Raw genomic sequence first — 11,110 nt, forward strand, 5'->3', positions numbered from 1 at the left:
CACACAAAACCACAACATAAGAGGGACAGGTGAACACTTGAACCCAACCTTTGGTCAGATCTTTCATAGAAACTAAACCACACCTGAAATTTGACCAACTCATTCTCTGACAAAATAAATGGGAGCCTTTGTTCCATAAAGCAGCATGTTGACACCAAGCTGTGGATCAACTCCACCTGCAGTTCCTTGGCAACATGGAGAAAAATACATTAAGTCCTCACCTGCATGGAATAATGATGGAGTGGGGGGCGTTCACTCCAAGCCTGCAGTAAAACTGGTTTGGCTGGTGCAGAGCTGAGCTGCATGAACACTCCACAGAGGCATCATTTGAAACACACAAGCCATTTATCTTTACCAGCTTGAGGTACATTAGCAATCCTGAAGGGACCCCCTGTCAGTGTCACAGACCCGCATTTATCTATTTTACGTAGTCATTACAAACTCGTTTTCAGTTCAAACAGTTCATTTTAGGATCAACAGTTTGACACGGACCTACTTGAAGTATTCAAAGACACCTCTCCACTACCAGCTCCCCCTGAACGGTTTGATATTTACTTCCCATTCCCGATGGCTTCACTTTCCTCAAGGGCTGCACCATTTGGGGAAAATATCTAATTGCGATTATTCTGATAGATATTGCAATTTCTGATTTGACTTTTTGAATGTCAATTGATTCAGTTCAATATCCCAAATGTTTCTTTAATTTGTGCCACCCGATTGGTGAGCACCCCCGACCGACTATGAATCTCACCAATTTGAATTGTGCCCCTCTGTGTTCTGTGCCCCTCACACACACACACTACGCACACCCACCAACCAGAAGTGGCATAATCAAGGATGAAATGAATGTCATAATGTGACAAAATTAACTGTGCACAATTATGTGTAGCTTTTGCGATTAGGTAATAGCATTGGTTCATATTGTGATTACAATTTTGCAGGCCTACTTTCCTCCATCAACTCCTTCTTCATGTGTATGAGTACCCTCTCAAAGACCACCAGTTGTTGTCAAATACTGGCAAAACTCCAAGCAAGGCATATTCAGCCATTCAGGCTTTTTACTGAATCGATGTTCCTCCATATGTTACAGCCTTATGTTGCATAGCCTGAAACTGCAACCACTGCAACCATCGGTTCACTCAAAAATCTGCCTAGAGACAAAACCTGTAGTTATTTAATGGCACGCATCTGTACCAAAAATGAGATCGAAGCAGTTTCAATTAACCTCTTTTTATTGTTTTCTGTCAATTGTACAAAAAAACATCCTTTTATGAAGCTAACCTCATAAAAGACTCCCCCGCCCCCCACCCAGTCTTCCCTTATTTGATCTGACAGAGTCAACATTTGCTAAAATAGCTAAAAAAAAAAAAAGAGGTACACCTGTGTAGCGCAGCCCGATATTCTACAGCGCAAAAATGGGACAAACAGCCAGCCCCACACCGCAATAGCGAAAGATCACTTTGAGACACACATCTCCTTGGCTCATCCCTTAGCATATGCACTGAGGTTTATTTAAAAAAAGGGGGAAGAGGGGTAAAAAAGAAGAAAGAAAAAAACAGAACCGTCGCCATGAATCAGACTAAAAAGAAGTTTTAAGAATTACAGATGAAAGCACACGACTCCTAAAAGGAAAATGATTAGGTGCTAGACTGAAATCTGGTGATGGAGATAAAAAAAAAAAAAAAAAAAAAAAAAAAAAAAAGCCCATATTTGATCAAACATTTTGAGATGGGGAGACTTCATTCAACAGTCCTAGACCCCCCCCCAGTAATTCCCCACTCAATTTCTGCAGTTCAACATCCAGCATATGACTGCCAACTGCCAGCCTCATTGCATTCTCAAGATAGACATCAGACACTTAAAAGATTTTTTTTAAACCTATATTTTCAACGCCTTTTCTCTTTACGGTCGGACTTGTGGTCACGGTCGCTACGCGAGTGCCTCTTCCCTGACCGGCTTCCCTCTGAGCCGGTTCTCTTCCGGTCCGACTTATCCTTAGATCCTTTTCCGTCCCGGCCACTAGCGGCACCACTCTTGGAGGACTTGTGGCTACGGTCGCCTCCCTTCTTCCTCTCCCGGTCGGAGGGCCTCCTCCGGCGCTTGCGGTCACGGTTGTGGCCGTGGCCGTCCCTGCCCCGGCTACGGCTCCTGCTGGAGGAGCTGGAAGAGCTGGACGAGCTGCCGCTGGAGCTGCTGTGGGAGCTGGACCCGCTAGACGAGGAGCTGCTCCCGCTGGACGAAGTGCTGCCAGAGCTGCTCGAGGACGAGGAGCTGCTGCTGCCGCCCCGGCTCTTGCTCTTCTTGTCTTTGTCCTGGCCCTTGGCGCGGCCGCGGTCCCGGATTGCCTCGGGCTGGCCGTCCGTGCTGGCCTCTTTTGGCGCGTCCTTTGTAGGAGACGGGAGGGCGGCAGGTTGTTCCCTGTGTGGACGGTTCAATGGGGGTGTCGAGGGGTGCAGCGGTAATAGGACCAGCAAGAACGGTACCGCCAAGTGCTGCAGTTTGGGGAACTGGGGCTGGGGAGCCAACTGTGGCTTCCACTAGAGGGATTGAAAGTTCCAGAACTGGATCTTTGGCGTCAGCCGGCTGGCCTTCCATGCCATTTTCTGGGGTTTGGGGCTCGGTCGTCAACGGCTCCTGCTGCTGGGGGCCCTTACCCTCCCCGTCCTCCTTGTCCTGCCTACTCTGGCTACCTACCTCCTCTGCAATCACCTCTGCCTCTGGGCTCTCCTCCATAGTATGATCCACCTTACCTGCTTCCTCCTCTTCCTTCCTCTTCTCCACCTCGACTACCTCCATCTGCTCCTCTGCTACCCTGGCCTCCACCTCCTCCTCAGACTCGTCCTCCTCATCCTTATCCTCTACCCTCTTCCTCTTCTCATCCCCCTGCCCTTTCTCACCTGACTCCTTGTCCTGCCGGTGCCCTGCTCTACCCTTAGGCTTCTTCTCTTTCTCTTCCCCTTCCTCCATCTCCTCATCTTCCTCCTTATCCTCTTCCTCCTCATCATCCTCCTCCATCTCCACATTGTGGCGGTTACCCGTCACCTCCACTACCTGACCCGGCTTACCCTCCTCTTGCTCTTCTTTCTTCACGCCTTCCTCCTGGGTGCGCTCGTCCTGTTCCCGGTCGCCAGCCCTCTGGGACTGGCGCCGCGGCCGAGCCTCCATCTTGTTGAGCTGCTCGGCAAAAGCCTTACGCCTCTCCTCAAACATGCCTGCAAGAAGCCAGAGGTGATCTCTACCATTCCAAAAGTACCTTCCACCAGTAATCAATACTACCATACCATAGTTTCAGCGGAGGCACCATGTGGTGTAGTTAAATATGCAAAGGCATTACAACACTGACAATGAACAACATCAACATACATTTGCAGCCAACTGAAAATGAGAACAAAAGCACAGAGTTCCATTCCCTTCTTTATAGTCTTCTTTTAAATGAGTCATTTGTCAAGTGAGTCAAGGGTCTTATTTTTACTTTCCCAGAGTAAAAACACATCATCTATGTTTTCCTCTTACAACAACCATCTCTTTTGCATTTCAATGGGGAAAAAAAATACCCTTTCTCTTTCATGCATTCAATTAATTTGGGGTACAGCATAAGGGTAAACATAGCTGTGTTTAGAAAAGAGAAACTACCGCCACTTACCATTCATTTTTTTCTGAGATTCCTCTAACAGCTTCTGGGTTGCAGAGCACATTTTACCAGGCACGTAAAAGATGGGTGGCTTAGTCTTTGTACGAATGAACTTGACTATCTTTGCATTGTGTGCATTCCACTCCTCTTGCTATGAAAAAAAAAAAATGAGACAACAGGGCAAGTGAGTGCACAGTGGTAAAGTTTGAGTCCTCAATAGCAAAGAACTTGAGGGAGAACTAAGACACGGAATTTTAGGGAACTCCAACTTTTGATTTCTGTCTGAATAGGATTTCTCCAGAGAACTTCCACTCAAAAAAGGAAGCACTCGAAAGGACAAAAAAAAAAAAAGAGATACACTTACCAACTGGGCAAGTTCCACTTTCTGCTCCAGAAGCCTCAGCTCAGTCTGTTTTGCTCGTCTCTCTTCAAAGAGCTCTCGTCTCTCGCTCTCCACTTTCTTACGTTCTTGCTCAGCTTGCACTTCCAATTTCTGCTCAATCTCCTGCCGTCTTTTTTGCTGAGGAGAGAATAAAAAGACAAAGCACAGAAAGGCAATTCCAAAAGATTAAATTAACTGTTAAGTTTCAAAATGTCACCCACCACTAATGACTATGCAAATTTATGAAGTCGTGTTATACAGCACTACATGGCCCATTTCTACTACTGCAGACAAAATACCAAGACACTGAGGCAAGACTATTTTTTTTTTTTTTTTAAATTCACCCTACAGGTGGGTCTCAAAATTTGAATATCGTGCACAAGTTCATTTTTACCCCCTAATTTCAGGGCCTACATTTCAGCGCGGGATTGTAGGTATTGCACATAATTTATTTAAGTCCCGCAAGTCGAGACATTCGCACACACATTTTACAGCGCTGTCTGATAGCATTTCAGTTTGTAAAATGTATGCCCCCCACCCAACTGTATTAATCCCCCTATGTTAAGCACTGAAGGGGGGAATCCCCCCCCCCATTTTGACAAATGAATTTTAAGCCCTGTAATTTAGTTCAATAAGTGGATCTTTCATATATTCTAGATTCATTAAATATAAAGTGAAACATTAAATATAATGTGAAGTATGGCTTCATTTGATACTTTTGCAAATTAAAATGACAGTCCTAACAGTAGGCCTACCAATCCAATCACTTGCCTGCCATTCTCTCTCTATGTCATGTCACTTTACCTCTCTCTATCAATCTCGCATGATATCTACGATAGTCTCACTCCAGATTATGGGAAATTGACCCCCCCCCCCCACATGGATGACATATTTTGATTCAAAACGGCGATTTTTGAAAGCAACTAGTCTGCAGGTATGACTAAAATCTCCTGGTAGAAGGTTGCATTAACTCTAGACTTGATAAAATATAGTGGACAAAAACCAGCAAATGGCATGGCACCCCAAATCATCACTGACTGTGGAAACGTCAAACTGGACTTCAAGCAACTTGGATTCTGTGCCTCTCCACTCTTCCTCCAGACTCTCAGGACAATGATTGGACCCTGATATCCAAATGAAATGCAAATTCTGTTTTTATGTGAAAAGAGGAGTTTGGACCACTGAGCAACGGTCCAGTTCTTCTGGACAACTATCAAGTCTGCAGTTATTCCCATGATTGTGGTTGTGTTTACTAAACCAGAGTTTAAAGGCTCAGATCACCAACATTTCTGTATTATGACCTCTTTCTTCTAATATTTTGAGATACTCATTTTTTCAATTTCCCATAATCTGGAGTGAGACTATCGTAGATATCATGCGAGATTGATAGAGAGAGGTAAAGTGACACGACAGAGAGAGAATGGCAGGCAAGTGATTGGATTGGTAGGCCTACTGTTAGGACTCATTTTAATTTGCAAAAGTATCAAATGAAGCCATACTTAAATTCTGCGTACTGTTTCATATTTCACTTTATATCTAATGAATCTTGAATACATGAAAGATCACTTTGAACTAGATTAGGGGGGGGGTTAACTTTTCCACAATACATTTCTGTGATGAGTTCAATTTCTTCCACAAGAGAAATAAAAAATGTTGGAATATTGACTAAAACTAATCAAACATGTTTTAAAAACATGGTGTACTACACCATGTCAAGTAGCAATTCATTCTTACCCTGTCGTTAGCGACATTAGATTCTTGTTTAAATTTCTGTAACGTTCCCATCAACAGGCCAAACATGCGTCGATTTCTGAAAAAAAGAGAAAGTGAAGGGGTGAACCCTTCCATCTGAGACACTATTGCAAGGCTCAAAGATACAGAAATCATGAGCTTTTCAGACAAATGTGCACTTCCATAAAATGGTATTTAAGACTCCATGATGAAAGTAAAAACTGAACAACAGTTTGAAAACCATTACCTTTGCTTTCCTCGCTCATCCATGGTCTGATCCTGAATCAGATCTCGACGTGTACGCTCTTTGGAGGTAGCAACGACGGATGACTGCAACGCTGGCTACAGGTACAAAGACAAATGTTTGTGAAATCGGTCCTTCAAATGTGGCCTGTTCTTAAAGGTCAACACTTTCTTTTAACTAGCCAGTTTCTGATTCCATTACAGTGCTACCTTTTAGATAGCAATTATATGACTGAAATGCAAGGGAGAGTTTCCTCACTTTTTTGACATCGTCATCATCCTCAGCGTCACTGTCATGGCGTGAATCTCTCCTTGCTCTCTGGTCTCCAGCCAGTCTAAGAAGCAAAGAAATGTAAAACTGTGTTAAGAAAGGCCCTCAAAAACAAAACCATACTTCAAGTCTTCAAAAAGTCCAAAACTTGTGCTTCTAACAAAAACGCCATTGATTGTGAACAGCCAGCAGCTTAACCTGGCAACTAAATGTTGCAAATTACATTTGCCTTTCTTACCGCAGAAGTGCTCCTTCAATATCCCTTTGCTTAGCTGGAGGTCCTCCACCAGAGTCAGAGAGTCCACGCCTGCAAAAACAAGTTCTCCTCATGAATAGGGTCCGCAGGAAAAGGTGAATCAACCTCAGCTCAATTCAAAAACTTGGGTAAAACCAACTCAATAGATTACCTCAACAAGTTGATGCCACGCCCCCTACCTCCACCGGGGCCTGGAACAGTCAGTCGCCTGGCTTGGCCAGGTCTGAAAAGTAGAGAGAACAGGTTAAGGTAAATACAACGTTTCTGACACTTACACTATAGGGAGATACACCACTCGATGCTGGCAAAATTAGAACAAAAAATAGTTATAAGATCATAGGAGCATTTTAAGTTAGTTGGTGACTGTATGCATCTCTGATTTGCCCCACGAAAGTGGTACGTACTACATTAAACCAAGCCCTTTTACTATACAAAATACTTGACCTGGTAAGGCCGGAGACTGTATAGCACAACTACTGGTCTGGCTGCCTACGTTGTAACCTTAGAGAAGTCAGGTGGCTAGCGGAACAGACTGCACGTAATGGTATGCAATTAAATAAGGAAGATACTGGTAATTACTACAAACCAATTAAGTGCGTCTAGCGTAGAACCGAATACATTCATGTTAAACGTCAACATATCATGCAAACATCCGCATCTTGATAGAAGCTTCAGAATGAGCTGTTATGCTAGCTGACTAGCTAAATAAACAGCATGCCTAGGAAATGTGCAAGCTCAAGGGGAAGTGTGGCTAACTAGCATAGGGAGCATGAGGTTATACAAGTCAAACTCTCTTATAAAGGAATCTGAAATGGTACACCGTAAACGGAAATTAATGGCATACAGGAAACAAATTAGCAAACTGGAATACTCGGAACATCCACGGACACCTGACTAAACGTTCAGCTTGCTAACGTTACCTCAGCACGTACAAGCATGTTAGCTTACTAGCCAGCTAGTGATAAATTGGCTAGCTAGCTAGCCAGGGCGGTGCAAATGCTAGTCGATTATGTAAGAAATATTCCACAAGCACTCGACATTAAGCTTACCTGAGTTCATTTGGGTCTCTGCCAGTTAATTTGCGGATATTTTCGTCAACATTTTTCAAGCTTTCTTTTGCTTTCTCGAGCTGATCTTGCAAACTTCTCACAGCCACCGCCATCTTAGCCACAACAAGCACACATCAATGAAGTCGGCGCAAAGCATCACTGGGTGAACATGGGCGCGACTCATTAGCGGCAGAAACATTAACCAATAGAAATCGGACCAATGATGGCCTCCGATACTGAGACGGTGTAGGACTGGCATACACAAATTATCAGTCACAAATATAAGTCTATGCAACTATGGGAATCCATGGTTGTTAAATTCATCAGTTGATTCTGGCAAAGAAGTTATGCTACTAAAAGATAGTGTGCAAGTGGCCCTTGGCCTTCACTGTAAAAGTATTGCCAGTTTTACATGGCAAATGTCATACATTTTGGAGAACTGTGCAACTGAGACATTAGAATTTTTTTTTAATCAGAGCAGCTATTTTCAGATTACATTATGTGCTAACATAATTGCAAAGGGGTTCTCGACTATATTAGACAGAAATGGCTGATCTTTAATGCGATATCTACATTGCCCATTATCAGCAACCATTCATCCAATGTTCCAAAGGCACATTCTGTTTACTACTACTAATACATTTTATTTGTTATAGCGCCTTTCAAAGCACCCAAGGTCGCTTTACAGAGTGAACACAGTAAAACAAATAATTAATTAAAAACAAGAAAAACATAGTGGTATTAAAAGGCACATTAAAGTCCATAAGCTATCTTGAAAAGGTGGGTTTTAAGAGCTGTTTTGTATTGTGAGATGGAGTCAAGAGCACAAATGTGTGAGGAGTGAGTTCCACAGTTTGAGTGCAGCATAGGAAAAGGCCTTTGCTCCCATTGTGGTGAGCCTGATGTTTGGTATTGAGGGCTTTGAATACAAGGATACAAGGAAGTTTATTGTCACATGCATATAGTTACTGGAAGTAAGAAATGCAGTGAAATTATGTCTGGGGTAAAAAGTGCAGTAGAAGGGGTTTAGTAGATTAAGTGGCAAAAGAAAGGTGGGGGAGGATTGGGATTGGGCATGGGGGCACCAACAAGGAGCACCTAAGAGCAACAGGGGCAAGGAAAAACTCCCTTACCAAGGAAGAAACCTTGGGCAGATCCCGGCTCAAGGGGGCTAACCCAACTGCCAGGGGTCTTGGTGTGTGTGTTGGGGGGATGACAGGGGAGATGGGATAGTGTGCAATATGTGTGTTGGAGAAGCTTCCTCATGAGACAATGTGCTGTGTATGTAGGTAATGTGCTGTAAGTATGTTGAGGATGTGTGTTGGAGAAGCTTCCTGATGAAATAATGTGCTGTGTATGTAGGGGAGAGGGGGATGATGAATGTCAACAACAGGATTTTAAAGTTGATCCCTTAAAAGACAGGGAGGCAGTGTAGTTCTATCAGGAGAGGTGTAACATGTTGGGAGGACTTTGTGCAGGTGATAATCCGTGCTGAAGAGTTTTGAATGAGTTGGAGATGATGGATGAGTTTGTTTGGGATGCCTGTCTAATCATTTTAGTATTCTGTCTATAATGGAGTGGAATGGAAATTTCTAATTGACCCAAGACTTTTGACCAGTAGTGTACCTATGAGTGATAATGGGTAAATAAACACCAGAATAGGCTATGTATCTACAAATAATATTTTATTTCACAGAATTGAATCACATGAAGCTACCCCACTGTGTGACACATAATGCATGTATGCATGTATAAAATGAATAAAATAAGGCATCGGAGTCAGGGAAGTCTCATACACTGGCCAATCAGGCCATAGGTACAACATTAAGCATCATTGTATCCACTTCCGTTTATCTGGAAATCCAGTCAGTCGTTATCTGCCAAGTCATTCTGTTCAAAGTACCTTCACAAAGGAATACAACAATTTCAACAGACGTCAAAACATAACATGTCTCTAAAGGAATGAATAAATAAATAATAAACACACACAATGTAAAAATGGTGTGCATATTTTACCTGGCAACCAGACATATCAACAAGTTAAGTGCCGACAATCTTTCGTCATCTTTGGTCTCCTTTAAAATGAACATGATGACAAATGAGTACTGACAAAATAAATCTCAGTATTATTTGTATCATTTTCACCCAAGAGAGCAAGTAGTCCTGGCACATCCTGGGATCTTACCAGAGTGGCTCGTACACTCGCACATCGTCTGGCTAGTTGTCTTATGAGAGAATGTGCCTCAGGGAGAAGAGGTTTCTCGAGGCAAGCCAACAATGCATATAGCCACCTACCCTGTAAAGATGATAAAACTGTACACTTAGGAAAATGTGTGAGCCTATTCACTTATAGGGTAGTGTCATCTTAACACAAGCAGAATGGCAGATTTAAGAAGAATAGTTGCTACAATAAACTTTATCCATATCTTTTCAATATTTTGTCTTTCTCTGTTAGCCTGGAGATTCCAGACCCAAATCCAAAAGAGGGTTTGGCCATGAATAATGTAATGGCTCAACACGAGGGGGCGGCACCAAGCATGCATTTGAAAATCTCAATGCACGCATTAGGATAACACTATACGACCAATGTTTACTGACTAATTCCGGACTTCGACGGAATTGGATAACACTATGACTGTCATCTGTTTAGCTCACCTCTGGCCCGCCTATATCAGATACACCGATGTGATTGGTGCACCACAATACAAGGGACATAAGTAATGAGCATCATTACTCATTGCCAGTGTGACTCGCTGAGCAAATTCAAATTGTGCTCCCGCGAGAACTCAGCAACAGAATTTTTCTGTTGCAAGGTGTACAGCAAATGCAAATAGTGATACTTACCAGCTGTGGGACAAATGATCTCTCTTCAAACCAGTTATTCAAATACTCCAGCACTGCAGTAACAGTAGCCTAGGAAAAATGAACAACAATATGAAACAGGCTGCTTGAACAGTATCTAAATGCTATTCCAGTCCAGTCTAAATGCTATTCCATGCTATGCCAAATACTAGTCATAGTCAAGTTTATTTATATAGCACAATTTAAAACAACCTGTGGTTGACCAAAGTGCTCAAAAAAATTAAAACAGATAAATAAATAGATAATAGAAGACAAAATGAACCAAGACACAAAAAAAGCACAACAGGAAAATAAAACTAAAATAATGTTCATATATATAGCCTATAATTACATTCCACAATTCATTTAAAAGCCATTAATAGCATAATGTTCTTTTAACTTGGCTTTAAAAGCACCAATAGTTGGTGTAGATCTAATGTGAAAAGGGAGGTTGTTCCACAACTTGGGCCCAGCTACTGAAAAAGCACGGTCACCTTTATTTTTTAGACGACTCTGAGGTACTGAGAGCAGTAGTTTATCTCAGAGCCTCAGAGTTATGGGAGGGCAGTGAAAGTGTACAAGCCCACTTAGGTATTGAGGAGCTTGTCCATTTAAAGCTTTAAAGACAAAAAGAAGAATTTTGTAATCTACTCTAAATTTCACTGGTAACCATTGCAAGAGAGAGAGAGAGTGACACCAAAATAAA

General features: G+C 42.6%; 2 protein-coding genes across 2 annotated transcripts in view; both read right to left on the reverse strand.

The window, feature by feature from the left end:
- Positions 1 to 1,214: 1,214 nt before the first annotated feature.
- pnn (pinin, desmosome associated protein) lies at positions 1,215 to 7,690 on the reverse strand. The gene is made up of 10 exons (XM_048228718.1): positions 7,564 to 7,690; positions 6,666 to 6,737; positions 6,497 to 6,565; positions 6,247 to 6,322; positions 5,992 to 6,086; positions 5,748 to 5,823; positions 3,996 to 4,151; positions 3,644 to 3,782; positions 2,563 to 3,212; positions 1,215 to 2,531 (listed from the first exon to the last, which is right to left on the reverse strand). Exons 1-10 carry the CDS (start codon positions 7,674 to 7,676, stop codon positions 1,887 to 1,889), a joined length of 2,091 nt encoding a protein of 696 aa, XP_048084675.1. The 5' UTR covers positions 7,677 to 7,690; the 3' UTR covers positions 1,215 to 1,886.
- A 1,541-nt stretch (positions 7,691 to 9,231) lies between these two features.
- Positions 9,232 to 11,110, reverse strand: part of gemin2 (gem (nuclear organelle) associated protein 2) — a gene marked incomplete in the record, with an annotated part of 2,573 nt that continues 694 nt past the window's right edge. Inside the window, 3 exon segments of the mRNA XM_048228356.1 lie at positions 9,232 to 9,466; positions 9,580 to 9,638; positions 9,749 to 9,859. Of these exon segments, the coding sequence (XP_048084313.1) occupies positions 9,430 to 9,466; positions 9,580 to 9,638; positions 9,749 to 9,859 (207 nt within the window).

The sequence above is a fragment of the Alosa alosa genome, chromosome 19 (assembly GCF_017589495.1).
Source record: "Alosa alosa isolate M-15738 ecotype Scorff River chromosome 19, AALO_Geno_1.1, whole genome shotgun sequence".
NCBI lineage: Eukaryota > Metazoa > Chordata > Actinopteri > Clupeiformes > Clupeidae > Alosa > Alosa alosa.

Coding starts and splice junctions, on each gene's coding strand:
- pnn (XM_048228718.1), bottom strand. CDS start 7,676: ATGGCGGTGGCTGTGAGAAGTTTGCAAGATCAGCTCGAGAAAGCAAAA. Junction 6,566..6,665: donor CGTGGCATCAACTTGTTGAG/GTAATCTATTGA, acceptor TTGTTTTTGCAG/GCGTGGACTCTCTGACTCTG. Junction 6,087..6,246: donor ATGATGACGATGTCAAAAAA/GTGAGGAAACTC, acceptor TTGTACCTGTAG/CCAGCGTTGCAGTCATCCGT.